This window comes from Hippocampus guttulatus, chromosome 20, assembly GCF_054856545.1.
Source record: "Hippocampus guttulatus isolate MCC_2025c chromosome 20, RoL_Hgut_1.0, whole genome shotgun sequence".
Taxonomy (NCBI): domain Eukaryota; kingdom Metazoa; phylum Chordata; class Actinopteri; order Syngnathiformes; family Syngnathidae; genus Hippocampus; species Hippocampus guttulatus.
This window is the reverse complement of record NC_141280.1, coordinates 9,583,716-9,603,643: the sequence shown is the minus strand read 5'-3', so window position 1 is coordinate 9,603,643 and position 19,928 is coordinate 9,583,716. Positions and strand designations below refer to the sequence as shown.

At 41.5% G+C, this 19,928-nt stretch overlaps 2 protein-coding genes and 1 long non-coding RNA gene across 5 annotated transcripts; 1 reads left to right on the top strand and 2 right to left on the bottom strand.

Moving 5' to 3' along the window:
* Positions 1-89: 89 nt before the first annotated feature.
* Positions 90-6,607, bottom strand: LOC147187958 (uncharacterized). Its single transcript, XM_086100664.1, has 9 exons — positions 6,529-6,607; positions 3,932-4,011; positions 3,395-3,565; positions 3,265-3,330; positions 2,125-2,319; positions 1,975-2,055; positions 1,121-1,196; positions 906-1,026; positions 90-550 (listed from the first exon to the last, which is right to left on the bottom strand). Exons 1-9 carry the CDS (start codon positions 6,605-6,607, stop codon positions 469-471), a joined length of 951 nt encoding a protein of 316 aa, XP_085956790.1. The 3' UTR covers positions 90-468.
* A 3,642-nt stretch (positions 6,608-10,249) lies between these two features.
* gnpat2 (glyceronephosphate O-acyltransferase 2) lies at positions 10,250-19,712 on the bottom strand. Of its 3 annotated transcripts, XM_086100663.1 has the most exons (16): positions 19,532-19,712; positions 19,017-19,232; positions 18,727-18,903; positions 18,523-18,652; positions 16,545-16,672; positions 16,396-16,471; positions 16,054-16,205; positions 15,846-15,964; positions 13,746-13,987; positions 12,611-12,874; positions 12,459-12,538; positions 11,479-11,625; positions 11,255-11,354; positions 11,098-11,191; positions 10,930-10,988; positions 10,250-10,801 (listed from the first exon to the last, which is right to left on the bottom strand). In XM_086100663.1, exons 1-16 carry the CDS (start codon positions 19,541-19,543, stop codon positions 10,749-10,751), a joined length of 2,049 nt encoding a protein of 682 aa, XP_085956789.1. In that variant the 5' UTR covers positions 19,544-19,712; the 3' UTR covers positions 10,250-10,748. The 3 variants fall into 3 exon arrangements, with proteins under 3 accessions (XP_085956789.1, XP_085956786.1, XP_085956788.1); XM_086100660.1 differs by having other exon boundaries at positions 11,098-11,354; XM_086100662.1 differs by having other exon boundaries at positions 11,098-11,354; positions 16,551-16,672.
* LOC147187957 (uncharacterized) lies at positions 11,463-18,377 on the top strand. Its single transcript, XR_015097689.1, has 3 exons — positions 11,463-11,604; positions 13,749-14,015; positions 16,575-18,377. It is a non-coding gene; the product is annotated as an uncharacterized LOC147187957 (long non-coding RNA).
* Positions 19,713-19,928: the final 216 nt, after the last annotated feature.

Sequence of the window (19,928 nt, the reverse complement as noted above, 5' to 3'; positions counted from 1 at the left end):
ATTTTCAGACCCTTTTCAAGTACAGTCAATATAAAATGAGGAGCTGGGATTAAATGTGTGGCGTCTGAAAAGACATCTAAATACGTCTTTGGGAGTGAATGAGTTAAGACTTCCATCCATCCATCATCCAAACTGATTATCCTCATGATGTTTGATTAAGACTTGACAGATAAAATCTTATCAATGTCAAACGGTAATAATTGATGTGCCTGTTGAGGAATGCTTTTATTGGTACAGACATGTTGGGTAGAGTTAGCTCATGTACACAATGCAGAAAGCACAGAAAGACGTTGTGTAAAAAGTCAACATGTTAAATGAATAAATTGGACATGCTGTACAGTTATGTGCATCGTACATATCAACAGTCCTCTTTGTTGGGGCTTCGTTATCGCCGCCAGTGTGTGTGTTTGTGTGTGTGATTGGGTGAATAAAACAGACTTCATTGATATGAAGGTAAAAAAGCACTACTCATCTGGAAAACCAGCAGCCGCTGTGATGGCAAGTCCCGTCCAGAGCGAAGGACTCACGTACATGAAACGGTATGTCCAGGCTGTGCAACACATTACATATAAGTTATTAACGGTATGTTCATCTAATTTTATTTCTCACAGAGATTTTTGAGTTGTGCTTTCTTGGCCCACATAGTGATGTTTTTTCCCCAGAGGGCCATGAAGACTGAAATTTATATCGATGTCTTATCACCTCACATTGTACAGAGGTACAGCAACCTCTCTGAAGACTGAAAGCGACATCTTCAGGAATGATTAATGCAAAGAGCTACCAGTTTGATACATACTTCTAAAAGAAGAGATATGCTCAAATGACCTTCGATAATGTTCTCTTTAATTAGTAATGATATTTTTCTTTGTGAAGAGTAAGATACCAATCATGTGTATTAGTAGTACCTCGACCTTGTGTTGTCCGTGGTGCTGTTGTCGGGTGACTGCTCAGTAAATAAGTCGATCGCAGGTGTTGCATAGTCACCATCTTGGTCTCGGCTTGGAGTGATCCACTTGTACTGACACCCTAAATGGACATATACATTCAAATAAAATATTGTCCGCTGGGTATTTACATAAAGCCATGTGACGTGTGACTGCTGAGTGCCAAAACGAGCCACCTGCTTCACAGCGAGTCTTCCTCATCTTGAACTTCTCGTAGAACGATTCCTTGTCCTTCAGCTCGGCCAACCTCAGCTGTGTGGGAATGTTGTGAGCAGGGCACACATTTTAAACAAGTTGCACACCTCCGCCAAGACTTAATCACTTGGGTGAACGTCAACAAATCAAGAAGCTTTCAGGAATAGACATTCTACATCCAAAACATGTTCAATGACAACCTGGTATGAAGAGCAGTCTGAAGATGTAAAAAGGGGGATTCAAAATCAAATTTAATTCACTTTCAATATTTATCAATGAGGTGTCTTTATCAGTTCCTGAAGAGCCACATCCTGCCTGCTTTAGATCCCTCCCTACTCCAAAGCACCTGATTCAAACTGAATACAAAATAGTTGTAAATCATTAAATAAAGTACAGCGACAGAGCCTTACTTTTAATTTTAACTAATTAAAATGGTGCAATTCTTAAATTTTAGGTCTCTATTTTTATTGTGTATATTTAACCAATTTATGTGTAAAAATCAATTCATGCCATTTCTTTAAATTCTACTTTTTTCACTCATTTCTTATCATTCAAGAAACAAAAAAAAGTATTGCATACATCCTACACTTTGTGCAGGATTAAAATACTGTACTTAAAAAAAAATATGTATACTGTATATTCATATGATAACGCAACAAGAATTAGACAAAATAAATGGGTGAACGTTCAAATTTAAAAATATATACTCGAAGCAGTTTGTTATGTGCATCACATGAAATTTTAGATGGAAAGCATCCTTGGAAAAAAAAAATCCAGACTGATACATGAAACAAACAAAAGCATGTCGTGACTAAACAAATGCAACACAACTCACCTTACAATTGTGTGGTTTTTTGCTGTGGTGGAGATACGGATTGTATGCGTCCAGGTCACAAATATCCAAAAACACATAGCCCTGAAAGCGACAGGCAAAGTGAGCCCAAGCGCTTATTTCTGAATTTGCGTCGGCTAAACGTCAACAGACCTTTGCGTTTCCGTGATTGAGAAATTGTTGGTACAAGTTCTGGCGCATTTTGATCTCAGCTGGGTTGCAGACAGTCATGTGGTGGTCGAGCTTCTTTTGGAGCGTAGCCCAGAAGTCCTCGTGTAACCACTTACGAACCACCTCCCTTTTCATCATCTTGCCTTCATCCTGCGTCTTCAGGAAAATCTCCAAGTCCTCCACAGCGACAAGTTAAACACATCTTGCTTGCTAGCTCCTCAGTACCTTGACTTCTGAATTCCATTTATGCCATCACCAAGTTTGTAACTCAGTTTACTTGGATGTCAAATCAAACTTACACATTGAAATTAATTGAATTGCCATTTATCCGTTCCAGCCGCATCCATCCGGTCATCCATCCATTTTTTGATCCGCTTATCCTCACAAGGATCGCGGGCCCTGCTGGAGCCTATCCCAGACGAGATTGGGCAGTAGGCGGGCTACACCCTGAACTGGTTGCCAGCTAATCACATTCATTTCCATTCCCCAGTTTTTGTTTTGTGTTTTTAATAAAGAAAAATAGCACACTATTGAAATTTTATACATACTATATTGTAATGTTATAACAAAATTGATTTTTATTTATACAATGTAAACATAATAAAAGAGAATGTTAAGAAAAACTTTTTTCGGGCAACAGTGTTTCCCTGCCTATTCTCAATTTGCTTCATGATAATTTGCCCCCCCCCCAAACTACTTTAATTGCTTAAAAACTCATTTATTTGCTGTTTTGGCGCTTTCTAAAATTCAGAGGGCACCAGCTACAGTGGTATCTTCAGATACAACTAACAGACTTTTTATTATTTAGGTTTTCGAGAGAGCACCCTTAGTTAAACCAATCTGTTGTGGGGGTTGTCACGTAAGGTTAGCAACACAAAACAACAAAAAAACACAAGAGCAGTTGTGATCTTAATTTCAGTCGACAGCATAGTGTGATACTGCCCAACACATTGGTGGCTCTCTGAAATGAATGAAAATTGAGAATTCATCCGTTTAAATCATCTTCCACAAAAACAATATTCATTGAACTACTGTGTGTAGACGAGTAGGTGCACATACAATGCATTCTTTCAAAAAGAAAAAAATATACATGTATATGTTCAGTTCCATTTGAAATCTTACCTGTTCTATATCCAGTAAGGGTCTAATCAATTCTTTTGCCTCTTGAATTTCAGCCTCCATTTTCACCTGAGAGAGAAACGTAAGGCTGAAGCATCTCATCTCCGCTAGGGAGTGCAGCGTTGTGCCCTACCTGCAGTAGCCTGGTGGAGGTATAGGAGAGGGTGCCTCGCCGCAGCCTGTATCCACGCGCCGCCTCCGTGGCGTCATCCCGTTTATTCTGTTTAATGCACCAGCGAGAGTTCGTCTTTGTCACCGGCGCACTAAGTCTCAACTCAGGCCGCGGGCACTTGGACTCTGGACCCTAAGCGCAATGTGAACACATTTACAATATTCAGTTCCTCAATCGAACCATCTCCAACTGGGCAAAGGAGAAAAACAACAAGAAAACATATGGGAGGGGGTGGAAGGGCTTGAGAAGGGATCAGATGACTAAGATAGCCAAGCGGACTACACTGACCACACAATGCAGCGCTATAGTGTTAACTAGGACAAGTTGTCATCCTAAAAAATATTTTAAAACGGAATTAATTCAGAAGATAATCATGCTAAAAACAATTCGAAAGCAACCACCAACGCAATAGAGCAATAAGACATTAGTTCAGTTCATGTAGTGCTTTAAACATGACTATACTACATTGGCACTGCACCCACAGTGTCAGTGGCCTACCTCGCTGGCCAGAAGTCTGATATTGAACGGGATGTGATAGGTGAGGACACCATCATTAGTCTTCTTCTTTGGCCGCATGTCTAAAAAGAAAACACAGGGTGAACCAAAAGTAGCTTGCCACTAAAAACAGTTTCATCTTGCGAGTGCTTGAAATGTCCCTATTCAATATTACAATTTTAAACAAATCTGCCATTCTACTCGACATCACGTTATAGATGTATCAAGCATGGGTTAGGGGTACAAAATAGGGTTTCATGCTAAGTTTAGGGTTTCTAAATAAGATCTACTACTCGGGGATAAAGCTTTAAATTGGGGTTTGTGGTTAGTGTTTTTGGGGTAGTGTTTCAAAGTTAGGTTTCAAGACACGATAAGGGGTTCAAAGTAGGTTATAATCATTTCAAGCCGGGTTAGGGTTTGCTGTTATGTTTCAAATCTTTTTTTAAGCCAGTGTTAGTCTCTGAAGCAAGTGTTAAGATTTCAAGTCCAGAGCTGAGTTTGTGTGATGTGAGCTCCTTCCTTCTACATTCCATACCATCCCATTTACACTTACCTGCCCTTCCCCCTCGTTCTTTTTAAAATAAGAATATTTTTAATCTGTATACAGTACCAAATTTTTGTTCACACTGTATATTAGAATGACAAAGAGGTGTTATACTTTCATGAGTAAAAGCAAAGTGTCATTTTGGCGATTAGTTTATAATGCCAGCTCCAAAATCATTACCAGCTTGTGCTGCTTCAAATGTCTCAGTTGTTTCGCTTGAACTTCACATAAATCGTACAATGTGGATAAGAATACATTGCTTTATGTATTAAATGATATAAAATTGTTCTACTGGTTCACCTAATAAGCCGTAAAAAATGAAAATTCATCATTGTTACTAGCCTGCGATGCCCGCTGTGACGACATTGTTCCCGCCACTTGCAAAGCCACATCTCCCATGATGCATTGCGGTAGACCTCTTTCGAAACTTCAAGGCGTTTACAAGTCCAAACTGACAGTCCAACCAAAAAGCAACAGTTGAGGCTTCAGCACATTTTGAACTACCTGCCGAAACGCTTTTTCTTTCGGTCAGTTGTTCAACTTCTTATGACGTCCTTGCTTGCTCGTGCAGGCGTTTTGAGTGAGTGCGCACACGTCTCGTAGCCGTGACAACTGCCTGACGTCACACCTTTGCGACAGAGGCCGCTCAAGTCTTTCAACCACAGAAAGTACGCCCACTTACTCCCGTTCCATTTAAAAACTGATTTGTAAAAAATTCTTTATAGGTCACTCTAGAAATGGACCATTTAGGCACCACATTAAGAAAAGCATTTATTTTGTAATTGGCCTAATGTTTTCAAGAAAAATATACTGTAAACCACATGTGATTTGATTCGTCCATCAAGTTCAGTAGACAACACTTTACATTTTATTTCTCCTATTTGCTGTGCTTTGACGCTACCATGCTACACATGCGAGTACTCAGCTACGGTCAAAATTCTCATCTGTGGCCATGAAATAAGTATAGTTAATGCACGATATAATATTCCTTTAATTTAATGCATGCACAAAATACACATTTGTGGCGGCAGTGGGTAGTAATCCGCTGCATTTACGTTTACTTGAGTAACTTCGGATAAAGTGGACTTGTCAGTCTAGCTTTAATGCAACGTGTACTTTACTATTACTTGATAAATTAAGCTGAGAAAAAACGCTAATTTTACATTTTTATAGTGAGCTACATACCGCTTTCTACTTGTATTTTTATTGGTAGGCACAGCATAGATTTTTCAATAAAAATTGCACGCTAAAACGAGGAATGATCTTTTTTCCCCTCTCCAGATGTTAATATTCCAGGGAACATTGTGGATGTGGCATTATTCTTCCTCAGACAAGGAATTGTCCATAATTCTATCAGACAAGATTGATAGGGCCAGAGAGGGTTACCTTTTTTTTGTATTGTCAGGTTTATCCTGACACTAAACAATAGTGACAAAAAGTGTTTGTTTGATGTTCTTTAAAACTTGGGACTCTCCGTTTAATTCCTCAGCATTTTAGTTCAGCTGATCAGCATCCACGTTGTGTCGTTTTAAAATGAACGGAAGATGCCTAAAGGATGGGGAAAATGACAAATTAGTTACATTTTCTTGGGGTGTGGTGTCAGGATCTTGATTGGAAGTTTGATACAGAGAACCAAGAAGTTTGATACAAGAACAAACACAAAAGAAACCAAAATAAGGAGCAAACGGTGTGAGGCTCGAGAAATCACCAAGGTGTTGCGTGTCAATACTTTTTTTTGTCAGTTGCGGAGTATTTGTGCTCAAATTAAATTCTACAGCAAATATTTGAAAATGTGTAATGGATTTGAAAATCCTCGTTTTGTGTTAATAATATTTGAGGATTAGTAACATGAAATTGTTCAATAATACATCAAAATCTTACAATTAGCGAATAAGTACGGTGACGCGTGGTTATGACATCACTGACAGCCGCCTCGTTCCTCCTCAAGTTTAAAAGCCGAAAAGAAAGATGAAACAAAGTGAGCTCGTGTGACCAGAAGACGCAGTGGATCGAGCAAAAGGCTTGACAAACTCGAATTCATGCGGCCATTTGGCACCTTGGGCGTCCTGCAGGTGTCTCCGTCCGTCCGAGTCGTCCACACGGTGCACACGCCCCGCGATCAGCCATCTAATCATGTGAGGACGTCAAAGGCGTCAGGACCACGTCGTCGTCATCACAAGTCAACGCTATTTTGCGTTCTCGTTGCCTATTTTTGGGCTTTTTACTGCCGGGTACGAAAAGCGGGTCACATGGATTGGTTCACTTCTTCAGCAGCGTGTATTGTCCTCCTGTGGATTTTCTGCTTTATAGACGGTAGGACACATTTATTTTTGTATCCATTTGATGGGATTTATAGTTGCCAATTTGTAAAGAGGACAGAAGTCGCTCACGTGTGTAAAAAAACAAATAAAATAATAATTGGACCTTCTCCCACTAACATTTTAATATAGTTTCATTTCAAGACGCATAGAGGGGGGTTTTCTTGTTTGTTTTTTGTTTGTTTACTTAGCTTTAACTGAACCTTGCGCCTTGACTTCATACTTTCAGTTTTGGTTTAGTTTGTAATGTGCGTTACGATATACGAAATTAAATGTTGCTTTTGTGACTTTAACATTCATAATGTGCATAAATACATTTATTAAGTCATAAATTAAGCAAGCCATGTAATTTTAGTGACTTGGTATTCAAAATGTAATATTTCAATTTACCTCCAGGATTTTTCTCTTCAGGTGCGAATGGGGGGTTTGACCGGTACATAACAGGGCTGAGAAAATAATTTATGGAGGGTCTTAACTGGGGCTATACAATTTCCTGATGGGCCGATAGCACCCCCTAGCCCGGTGTAGCGCAAACACCAGTCATATCCTCCTGACTACCAGGAAAAAAATGTTGTCAAATCACATTTATTTTGAAATTCCCCAATCTATGTGAAGTAATTGGACTACTCCAAACTACATTTTTGAAATTCCACTACATTTTTTAAACACTTGAATACTAGGATCAAATACACTTAAAACAACTCAAACAACACTTTAACGTGTTCATAAGAGGCTTATAAATAAAATGCCAACAGCATTTCAAGACAAAATGTGTTTGATAAAAAGTATTACTTTTCCTCTTCCCATAAAAAGTGCTTGCACTGAGGGAAGCCATTGTCTTACTTTTTCTAACCCCTACAAATTTGGTGTCATTGGAAAGCACTGAATGTCCTCTTTAAAGTAACAAAAGGAGTTAATGCGATTGGATGCACTGGGTGGGAGATATTTAGGTTCACAAATGTCCTCTACAGAGGACAAATTTGAACTACTGGTAGTCAGGAGGATATTGGGCTCGGAAGACTGAGATTTATGTTTGCATTGTTATTTTGTATCTTTTTATTGTAGTGTGCCTGGGAGCAAAAAAGATTTATGTGGGAAAAAAAATAGAAAAACGAATTTGGACAACTCCTTTTACTCAATTTAAACAGTACAGACTCTGAAATAAGTATCATAGTAAAACGTGAACATGATTTTTTCCCTTCAGAAAATAAAATGAAAAACATACATAAAATACCTTCCCTGTGTAATTAAATCTTTTTGTGTTTTTACTGAGAAGTAACAAGCGAGCTAGCACGGGTTCCGTCCCCTATGCCATCAAAAAATGTTCCGTTAGCTTTGTTAATGTAATAAACTATTTTTTAATGCTAAATTAGCTAATGATACGGACACCAAAAATATGCCTTGCCTGCATCTGTTTTTCTAGATTAGATGGACATTTGTGGAACAAATCATCCTTGGACCTCACATCATTCATCAATTCTTCTTAATATGGGTCCCTGCTTCACATGCTGTTGTATAAATTTTCACAATATCAATTAATCGTTCAACCAAAATTTCATGTCCGATTTGCCATAGCCTCTCTCTATTTCCATCTTTTTTGTTTTGTACATCACGTCATCTGTGGGGGTTGGAAAACTAATCATCTTATTTTAACAAGGAAGAAAATAGCGATGTTTTCAAATCTAGGGAGTTAAAAAAAATCATAAGAAAAATCAAGTTAGAAGTTACAGATACTTAAAAGTGCTTCCCAGTACTGGTAGTGATCTTCATTGTTAATTTAGAATGGCTAACTTGCACAGGCTTGTTTTTCGAGTCAATGTGACACCCAAGATGCTTAACTGTAGTTCTTTTCTTTGTTTTCGAGTTGTTTGTAGTCAAACGATGTGCTTTGCGTGCTCAGGTGACTTCTCATGAGACTTTAATTCTCTGTGACATTAGTCACCGCATCAGATTAGACTCCAATCTGACCCAGCCACTTCCTAATCTCTCGTTTTGTCGGCCAGGCAATGCCGTGTTGGAGCTGCGTCTGCTCTTCCATGCCCTCACCAAGGCGGCGTGCCACCTGTACCTGGCCCTTTTGCCCCTGCGCCGCGCCATCGCCCACTTCAGCGACTGCGCCCGCCACCTCCTGGCCAGTGCCCAGTACCAGGGCCCGGCGCCGCATGGCGCTCCGCCGACGTGCCGCACTTGCACACTCCACCTCCTGGAAGGCGCGTGCGTGCTGTGCGAGACAATGCCCAACCTGATGGCGGCGGCGCTGAGCATGGGCGCAGCGCTGTGCCACGGGCTGCAGGGCGGCGCCTACGTTCTGGCTGCCACGCTGCGCGCCATCCAGCTCAATCTCTTCACGCAGATGAACGGCGAGCGCGAGCGCTGGGACAAGGAGCGCCACCGCGCCAAGGAAAGCGAGAAGAGGCTCAACTCCAAAGTGCTGGAGTACATTTCCGTCTTTTGCCAGGACCCCGTCAGCGCCCTGCGGATCAAGGTGGACGTGCCGCCCGTGTACAGATAATCCTTGGCACGGACGTAGTGCCTGCTTGCCCGACACTCAGTGAGATACACCTGCTGTTGGAAAAAAGCGCCGCTTTTGCGAAAAGAATCAAACCCTATTAGCTCAACTATACGCCACTCACAAAATTTAGGGAAACTGTTAGAGAAACAGCCCCGCTGCGAATAATTAATGCCCCCTGAAAAGGTTTATAATTGCCAATAGGTGCCACAAGATGGCAGCAAAGCACTACTTTAGTCAAAATGAAAATCCCCAACTCACTTCTACGTAGCTCCTTGGCACCAAAGTTTTCTTGTCGGATAGTCCACAGTTGTGGTTGCTTCAGAGCGGCTTGTCAGAATGGACAAAAAAAAGATCCTACAAAAAAAGCTAGTCTGGGACACTGCTCGCAGAGTGCCTCATTGTCACATCTTGGAAAAACCCCGGTGAGATACCAGAGGCTATTAGCAGACATATTTTCAGGACTCAACCCTGATGGGATGTGTTAGCACAAGAAGCATGCTAGATGTCATAGCATCCATTTTCACTTGACACAAACTTTAAAATAATTTATCTGTCGTCTCTTTGGGTCTCACTCTTTGACGTTGAGAAACTGGAGTTCACTGTACATCTTGGTCGATGTTGAATATTGCTAACTTTTATGGTTATTAATTCCACAAGTAAGGTGGCAGAAGTACTAAAAGCTTCTTTGTGGTATTTGGATCTTGACGCAAAGCTAAATAAAAGAACTAAATAATATCGACATTTTAGCGGCGCGGGTGTACCTAGAATAGTGTCGGGTGGCTCGGCCAACTGGCACTCAACGAGGCCTTTTAACTGCAGTGCGGGCCGGTCGGTCGGCAGGGATGAACTGTGAACTTTGCCCTGTGGTTCTCGCTCACTCCTGGTGAAGGAGACGGCGGCGTCCAAGTAAAAACAAAGGAAAAAAAAGAAAGATGGTTTGTCCATGGTGCATTTTGTTATGCCTGTTTTCCATTTATTGATATGTAAAGAAGTTTCAAAAAATAAAAGTCTCAAAACACGTACTTGATTTGTTTTGATATTTGACATTAGGCCTACTTGTATCCATGCCATAACAATGTAATTAATTAACAATCATAAAATAATGAATTGATGCATAGAATAAAAATGATATCGTTATACTTTGGATATCGCAACTTCATTCTGGTGACATTTCAAATTATTTGTCATTTCACAATATATGTCTTTTTTCTTCTTCTCTGTGTGAGCCTAACACATAAAATATCGTATCCGAAAGACATATTTTAAAAAGGTCTGGTTTGAAACTGGTTTGAATACAATCACGAAGACTGTTGTCTTCAGAACTCTTCTTGACGACACCGGAAAGAAAAGAAGAACAACAAAAAAGGAGAAGGAGGAAAGGTTCAAGTGAAGGTCACAGTGCAAAATGTGCTCTGGGTGCCGAGGCTGGACACGTTCCAGTGGAGACTAAAATCTTGCGTCAGGTTCAGTCTGGAGCTTCTGGGGACGGATTTGCCCAGCTAGGGACAAGAAAAACACTTCAGTGTCCGTTCCCAAAGTCTGCACTACTTTTGGTCGAGTTTCTCAACATTCTGCCCCAAACAACTGGAACACGCGTCATATTGCAGCACAACGTGGTACTTCTTACAGAGTGCGCCTTCGATTTGTCTCACGGCGTCTTTATCCACACTGTACGCCTTCTCTGACCTGTAAACGACAAACGAGACAAAACAGTCAAGCAGGCTGTAGACAAAATGAGCTTAGAAGCCAAACAGGTTTTTGTTTTTTTTTCTCCCTGGCTAATCTCATTACTCACGCCCTCAACTTTGTCACGGCCGCCAGCCTCCTGAGGGCCGCCAGGACGTTCTTCTGGAGATCGGATGAGAGGGTCTCGTAGGTGTGGAGATGGCCTGCCAACGTAGACCCAGGAGAAAGTCGATATCGGCGGATGAAAAAGCGATTGCGCTCCTTACCTGAGAGGATGAGCTTGGTTGCCAGACTCCTCACAGCGGGTAGGAAGTCTTGCTCCGTGATGACGTGAGCGTCCCGATCACTGAGGAACCTCAACATGACCTAGACGGCAAACGCACCAATCAAAGAACCAGCGTGAGCCGCCGGGGTGGACTCCACCAAAAGTCATCCAACCCATTTCCTCACATTTAACCGCCCTGTTAGAATCACAGAAGGCGAAATGTACCAGGTACGAGTCAACGAAGGGCTTCAGAAGCGAGCGCAGGAAGGACAACACCTCCGCACCGTCTCCCTCGGATGCCGTCACTTCCTGTGAGTCGGTGATGTCGAGGGCACCGCATTTCTTCAGGAGGTAGCACGCCTCCTCAAAATCCTGAAATTCAGATTTTGTCCTTGTTTGTTTGTTTGTTTGTTTGTTTTATATCTATAAGAATGCCTTCTCTCTATTAACTTATTCAGTACCAACCAATTCTGGACCAAGTCTGAAAAGACGTTTAAAAACGTCTTTGGGAGTGAATGAGTTAAATGCAGTAAAATAGAAACTAACCCTTTCATGCACCCTGTAACCTGATAACATGATAAGCTGTCCACTGTAGTAACCGCTGTCCCTCAAAGGGTTAATTAAAGTACATTTTCATGGGGGCTGGTCGGGCACTGACCTTAAAGCGACCAGTATGAACCAGCTCATCTCGAATAAAAATATAATTCTATAATGACGTTCAAATTTGGTTTTTAGCCTGGCCTTGGATGTATCGCTGCTCTATAGAATATGTAAGTCAACACATCAATGAGGAAGATTTTGCTGGATCAAGTGGTTTTTTGTTGCTGTTCTAGATGTTCTGTCTCATTGTTGTCCGAAAGAGTCACTGCTCTGTATTAAATGTAAACTGAGACAATGGTGAAAATTACTAGCTTTGTGAATTTCACACAATTTTGTTGTTGTTGTTGTTGACATATTTTCCCAATCGGAAGACATGTTTTGTTTTGTTTTTTGGTGATGTTCGATTTGGTTCGATCTTGCAAGAATCACTCCTGTGTATGAAATATGAACTTGGAATGGAAAGAGAAGGACATTTCTGAGGGATGAGGTCGGCCACTGCCCCTGACGCTGACGGGCATTATTACATACTTATCAGTTTTATGGACCGCCCCCCCCCCCAAAAAAAAAACAACATAAAAAAAAAACCAGATGACTGATCCATTTACCTTGTCAGCTTTACCAGGAATAAAGATGAATTCATTCCTGAAGATGTCCTGGAGGAAGCAGAAGGATGCATAGACCTCATCTGCGATAACACCAGGGCATCGTTTTAATTGATGTTACCATGGTTACCCAATAGCCACTTATGCACGCTCACCTCTCCGGCCGCTCCGAGAAAGACTCAAGGCCGTGGCCAGCAGGGCCGGCCGGACAAAAAGGTGAATTGACTGGTTGCGGTAGGACGCCATCATCAACATGGACGCCGCCATCTTGGCTACGCTGTCCTCTGTGCTGATTGGCTGGCGGCCCGCCACCTCTTCCACTTCCTCTACGACCAGGAAGACACGTTGTGCCTTGAGGCGAAGCGAGGGGTAATGGAGAGCCACGGCTGACGAAATCACCTCCAAATTGGGGACATGTTCTGGTGTGTGACATATGGCAACAACTAATCCAGAGGTGACAAAAGTAATACATGACATTTCTATTCTTGTACTCCACACATTTTTTTCATCCCTAAAACACACACCCCAAAAAAATGTGAGCGCCAAAACTGTTTAGGCGGTCATGGGACACACTGCAGTTGACGACAAATCATTCTCGCAGCCTTCAATTTCGTTTACGCAACATCATGGATGAGGTTGGAAAAAGGAAGGAGCCTGTTTTGAGTAAGGAAAGTTCCGATCTGGTTTTAAATGTAGCAAGTCAACTAAAATGTCAGCCAAAAATAAATCGGCAAGTACAGAGTCATGTACTTAAAAGTAACAAGGTACTCGGTTACTTCCCGCTTTTGAACTGATGGGAGATGACATTAGATGCTTGAGAAGGTCCCTCTTGGGATCAGTGCGGTAATCCCAGACAACATCCCCGTAAATGAGTGTGAATGCTTGTGCCAACTCCCATTCACCTAATCTGTCTGATCTCGCTCAAAGCTGCAAAGTGTCTACAACTCAACCCTCCTTTTTTAAGACATGAACATTATACAGCACAGTGCCCTAGTGGTTCGCACGTCCGCCTCACAGTTCTAAGGTTTACGGTTTGAATCCAACCTGCCTTCGTGGAGTTTGTATGGCTGACATTTTGAATACAGGGATTACTAATTGATATCCCACCACCACCAAAAAGATTTTAAAATTCTCAATTCATGCCACAAAATGGCACTAACTGTGTGTGTGTGTGTGTGTGTGTGTGTGTTCAGGCAATAAGGTGCGATACTGTTTGGCTGATTGGAACACGTGTGTTAGTTCTTAAGAAGAGTTTGAACAATACATTTACAATCTCTCATTTGGACCCACCAGGCCAGTTGAGACGCGCCCCAAAGTTCAGCGCCAACCGCTTCAACCAGAGCGTCCTCTCGACGAGGCATGACCAAGGCAGGCCCGTTTGCGTCAGGACCGAGAGCGGCCACTGCAGCAGAAGGCAAGCCATGAGGGACCACGGGCTGCTGAAGGAACCCCGTTCTTGGATTCGAACTATCAGATGAGCCAGCCGGTTCAAACAAACCAGCTTCTCCCCTGAGGGCATTTCAAGAGCGTCACTGTGGAAACATGACAAATGAGAAAATGGTGAGTATTGAACTTGTAAAGGAGGAAAATGTCATCCTTGCATCTCCTGTCTGACTAATTTGCAGGAAAAAAATAGGGCACCTGCCCCACTGTATACACACACTCAGGTCATAAGCACTACACTATACTTAATTTGAAACTATATCAAATGCGTAAATTGGACAGAAATTGTGACCAAAAAAAAAATTCCCCACCAGACTATCTTATGGATCAAGTGGAGCACTGTCCCACTTACATAAGTGAATCACTTTGTGGGTTTCATTTCTACTCAATGTGTGTCAAGGCCATCGGCAGCCTGTGTATGAATGTGTTTATTGCGTTTGATTTTGTAGCTTTGTGAAACATTGAAACCATTCGTACCGTATTTTCCGAACTAAAAGGCACACCTAAAAGCCTTCCATTTTCTTAAATCTTATTATTTATCTTATCTTATTTATTATTTATTTATTTATTATTTATCTTATTATTATCTTAATCTTAATCTTAATCTTAAACGCTCACAACACGCCTTAAAATCCGATGCGCCTTGTGTATGGTCATTACGGTAATATTTCAACCGCAAAATAGCTCCTTGCTCGAGACATGCTGTTCAAACTTAAGGCGATCGGTTACACCAGTGGTCACCAAACTACGGCAAGCGGGCCGGATCCGGCCCGCCTCCACATTTGGTCCGGCCCCCCTGAACAATACCAGAGAGTCTTTTGATTTATTTTTCATCTATGTATATTTGTATTTTATCATAAAATTTGGCTTTTGCAATAAAATATTCCTTAGTTATGAACTATTTTCATGATTAACTATTAGCTAGTAACAATTTCATAAACACATACAGTATAACGTGACATTTGTTCCATCCTTCTGCGGTCTGTGCCGTTATCTGGCAACCCCAGAAAAAAAAATCCTAAACCCGTCCCTCTCAAAGAGAACGTAATCATGGCGAAAAGGTGAGGTAAGAGAAAAAAAATTATTCAGAATACAGGGAATTTAACCCAAAATGGAGAAACGATTTTTTTTTCAATGCAAAGAAAAGATTGTCTGTCTCATCTGTCGGTGGCGGTATTCAAAGAATACAATCTGCGGAGACACTATGAATCCCGTCACAACAACAAGTACGATTTTTTGCATGGGCAAATGAGAGCAGACAAACTGTCAACGCTAAAAAGAGGAACGTTAGCTCAGCAAAATACATTTGTACGCCAAGCTCAGCTGAACCAGCCATCTGTTTGGGCTAGCTTTCGGTTTGCTCAACTGATAGCAAGCAGCGGTAAGGAGAGTTTGTCAAGAAATGCATGAATGCTGTCGCAGAGGTGGTGTGTCCCGAGAAGAAAGACGTCTTTAATACCGCGAGTGTATCAAAAAAAGTTATTTGATTTTGTGTGGGTTTCTGGAAAGCAATACATTTTTACATCTAGGTACTCTTGCAGTCACACTTTTGCTGTTCCAAACTGACCCCGGCCCCCCCATCAGAGAAGCGAAAAGTTATGTGGCCCTCACAGGAAAAAGTTTGGGGATCACTGGGTTACACAGTTGAACACGGAAATAGAGCAGCGGCAAGAGAGTTCAACGTTAACGAGTCAATTTTATAACTTGCTGTTGGTTAAGTGAACTGGGTCGCTGCTTTATTAAATAAGTTTTACTGACATCTGATCGGTCTGTTGGTGTTAACTTCGCTCCATCTAGTGGATGCATTGTAGATTGCGTCTTATAATGCAGTGCACCCAATGTATGAAAAAAATTACAAAATAGGCTATTCATTGAAGGTGCGCCTCATAATCCAATGCACCTTTTAGTGTGGAAAATACGGTATTGTGAAATGTCAGCATGACTCACATGGATATGAGCGGCTCGATCTTCCCTTGACAAAGTTGTCTGGCTGACATGGGCCGACCAAAATTGACATACATGCAGCCGTAATCCTCACGTAGGACCCTGGCGGCCTTCAGCAGACCCTGCGGAACGAGAACATGACCTCAGGTTACTTTCTCGTGACGGACCGCATATGACCGGCGCCTAAGGGAACCCGATGAACGTGACGGACCACGGTGCTCTCTTTGGGCTTGGGAATGCCCAGGAGCTCGCGGGCGAGCAGAGATTCTTCGAGAAGTCGGTCATAGCTCAAGCTGATCGGAACCAATGTGACGTTGTCAATCTCGCCTTTAAAATAGGGATCCAGCACCATCTGCAACATACCTGCGCCATCACGCACACACACACACACACACACACACACACACACACACACACGCACACACACACACACACACACACACACACACACACGCACACACACACACACACACACACACACACACACACACACACACACACACACACACGCAATTATGATCTCATTGTGCAACATTGATTTGATATCACTCACCTAACTTGGGTGTCAAGGATTTTAGTGAACGACTCCGGAAGCCTTCGATGTAAAATTCCACCGGCGCAAATCCTGTCTATGGAAAACACATGAATTAAGTTGAGTAGATTTTCCACACACTCACTGGTTATAACAGAAACATGTCCTACCCTGACCAGGGTTTTCACATATTCTGACAGCACTTCACAGTACAGCCTGTTGGAGGCGATGTCGCGTCGGATGTAGAACGCGCCGCAGCGACGCAGCATCTCGCCCATGAACTTCATCCCTGCCAGAGCTTCACATCCCAGAAGGCAAAAAACCCCAGCTATGGTCAGTCTCTACTTGGATGTTTATATCACAGCGGCTGTTTTCCATGAAGAGCATTAGGTTTGTCTTTTTTTTTTTCAAGCACATTCGATTTTTGCGGTACAGTGAAACTCCTCTACAATGAAACCTACATGGGTGAAAATACCCCCCGAGTGTGAAAAAATCTTCATGCATGAACACCATTCCCACTTTCCTGCCCCCCATACAATGAAAAAAACCCTGTTGCGTTATACAAAACAGCGACCTCTACTGCTTCGTTCGGAAACGGCAACAGTAACCACCACACCGGTTTACACATGCGGAGAAGTCCAGGAAGTATTTGTTATTGTTAGTTTCAGACGCAGCAAGAACGTTGCATTGCTAAAATGGCTACAAAACGGACCTTTGGATGTCAAGCAGCTAAGACAAGAGCTCTGACATTGGAAGAGAGGGTTTGTTTGTTTGTTTGTTTGTTTATTGAACACAAGAACATATACAGTAATAAATTGGCAGAAAGTATGGTAAGTAAAATAGTAAAAGGAAAGAGAAATCAGTCATCATTCAACACAATTATTATGTTCAAGGGAGTAGGAAGAAGTAAAGAACTTTATCTAGGCCTACTCCGTGTTATGTGTTTATATATAAATAGATAATTTTTATATCAATCAGAAAAGAAAGAAAGAAAGAAAGAAAGAAACAAAAGAAAGAAGGAAGAAGTCTCCATAAAGGCTCATGCTTTTACCCTTAACCGTGGTATACTTTTGGTTTGTATCGGGATTTTATACATACACACCCTGGCACTCTTGTGTCAATTTTCTCGTGTATTCATAATGGATATTGCAGTACCTTTCTCTATTTATCAACTTAATTCAGATTTATTATTATATTTAATTAATGTTTAGAATTTATGACCTGATTGATGTAGGTTGTTTGTACTATTTTTTTGAATTAGTTATTGAACTCAGCAAGCGATTTACTCATTTTCAGGTCCGTTTCGAAGTTATTCCACAGATTAACACCTTTGACAGATACACTTGTTTGCTTGATGTTTGTTTTTGTTTTGAGTTTTTTGAATAAGTTGGTACCGCTTAAAAGTTAAAAGTGATCAAAATAAAAGACAGAGGAAGCAAAATAAAAGACATTATCCAAGAAATTGATGTAAGTGAAAAAGTGAATGCTGATCATAAATTTCGCAATTTCTTTCCCTTTTTTCTTTCTACACTGACTATATGAAGTGTCAAATAAGTGAATGCTCATACTTATGCACTATTGAAATAAAAATAAAGAGTACACATACGTTTGTGTGTGCGTGTACACATACGGTTGTGCGTGTGTGTACATCAAATTTTCTACAGTGAAAAATCCCCTGCTGTGAAAAATTTCTTGCTGCAAACAGGATTTCGTTGTAGAGGAGTTTCACTGTATTTCCTTTTTTTTCATGTTTGACCAATAAAAGCTTGCGCAATACAGACTTTACCATGCGTGGCCATTTAGAGCTATGACGGTGCAGAAAAAAATTCCATCTGTTGCTAACCCTAACCCTTCATTCATAAATATTACTAAATACATTACTTTAATATATATTGTATTATCATGTTCTCATTATTATTAGGAAAATCTGATGTACTGACGAAAAACGAGATTCTGAATCAGTGCAAAAAATACATTAAGAAAATGTACTTGCATCTTTGATTAAAAATGTTGTTGACCACTGTTATTGGATGTAGTGCGGTATTTATGTTGGGCTCTTAACACAAAGCAAAAAAATTGACCATGTGATGGCTCATTACTTGGAAAAACTTGACAGTTTGGGCTATCATAAAACAAGTATTTACTTACCCAGTCCAGAAGCAATGACAGGCAGCGGGATGTCGTAGGTAAACATAATGTAGGAGATGACTAAAAAGTCGGTATAACTCCTGTGGTTGGGCAGCAGGATGACAGGCGTGTCCGATATCACCTGCTGAAGCTACAAATTGCAAAATGTTTCAAAAGAAAGTGTGACATGAAAATGAATTGTAAAAACGCGTCAAATGTAGCAACCGTGTGGAGCGCGTCCATGTTGACGTAGATGTGGGAGTAGATGCGCTTGAGGACTTTGCTGAGCATGAAGCCCATCAAACGCACGAATCCAAGCTGCAGCTTTTGGGACATCTCCTCCAAAATGGCAGCCGCCTGCGCTCTCACTGCTTCCGGTGGTGACCCCGTCTCCATGGCAACCTGGGTAACACGTCGGATTGGAAATCCCGCATTGGTTTCGTTAATTTAACAAAACTGTGGCATTTTTTTAAGGGGTTAGAATGTTTCTGTGTTAATTTGGGGTGCGTGCTCACCTCGACAATTACGCTGCGTACATTGCGGGAGGCCAGCACGGCTGTGTTGAGTTGATCAGCGGAGAAGGGCTTTGCACCTCTGTAGGAATGTGGCCTGAAGGTCCTCAGGGCATGGCTTATGTCACTGCTCTGCCTCCTTGCCTCCAATATGTCCACCATATCCTCTTCATCATCATTATCATCCTCCTGAAGGCCTAGCGGCACATACTTCCATTCCTGACAATCACCACATTACTGTTACTTTCTATTTATTGCATATGGATTTGCTTGTGACCATAAAGTATCTACAAAGAGTCAAGTCTTCAAATGCCCAAATAAATCCGAAAAATGGCAAGCAGGTAAATCAGTTGACCTGTTATCACAAGATCTATTCTATATTATATACAGAGTACTAATTCCTTTTCATCTTATTGTGTAATATATGGGGCAGAAGCCGCAGTTTATTATTTGTGGATTCAGTCCTGATTCTGTTTGAGCAAGCAACTGTAGCAACGTCAAACGTGCCTTCTCCTTACCGTGTTTTTCATCTCTTGATGGTCGTCCAGTGCCTCTCGCCGAACCTAACTCGGTCCCAGTACCAAATCCTCACTTTTGGTTGTTATGGCGTTCAACTCGATTGAAAATCCACACAAACACTCGAAGGGGGCAAAGGTAAAACTTAAACAGTGACACATGCCAGCAGACCTTCCGCATTATGTGAAAGAGGGTCGTATGCTTTCACTTTCGGTTTCAGTTGTTCCTCGTAAAACAGTCTCCTACCCCACCCCCCAACAACAACAAAATCTTTGAATGTTTTATAGACTCATTAATTAAGTCTTATGATTGGTATTTATTTGTCTCCGCGTATTATTATTGTTTGTATTTCAGATCGTATTTTTCCGTGACCTCCCTCGTAACTCGAAATCGAGTCCC

What these genes read in the sequence shown, in the direction of transcription:
- LOC147187958 (XM_086100664.1), bottom strand. Translation starts at nt 6,607, where the DNA reads ATGATTAGATGGCTGATCGCGGGGCGTGTGCACCGTGTGGACGACTCG. An exon ending in TCAATCACGGAAACGCAAAG is followed by an intron (nt 2,056 to 2,124) that starts GTCTGTTGACGT and finishes TGTCGCTTTCAG; the next exon opens with GGCTATGTGTTTTTGGATAT. An exon ending in GAAGACTCGCTGTGAAGCAG is followed by an intron (nt 1,027 to 1,120) that starts GTGGCTCGTTTT and finishes ATGTCCATTTAG; the next exon opens with GGTGTCAGTACAAGTGGATC.
- gnpat2 (XM_086100660.1), bottom strand. An exon ending in TACGCAGCGTAATTGTCGAG is followed by an intron (nt 18,904 to 19,016) that starts GTGAGCACGCAC and finishes CGTGTTACCCAG; the next exon opens with GTTGCCATGGAGACGGGGTC. An exon ending in ATGTGAAAACCCTGGTCAGG is followed by an intron (nt 16,472 to 16,544) that starts GTAGGACATGTT and finishes TGTTTTCCATAG; the next exon opens with ACAGGATTTGCGCCGGTGGA.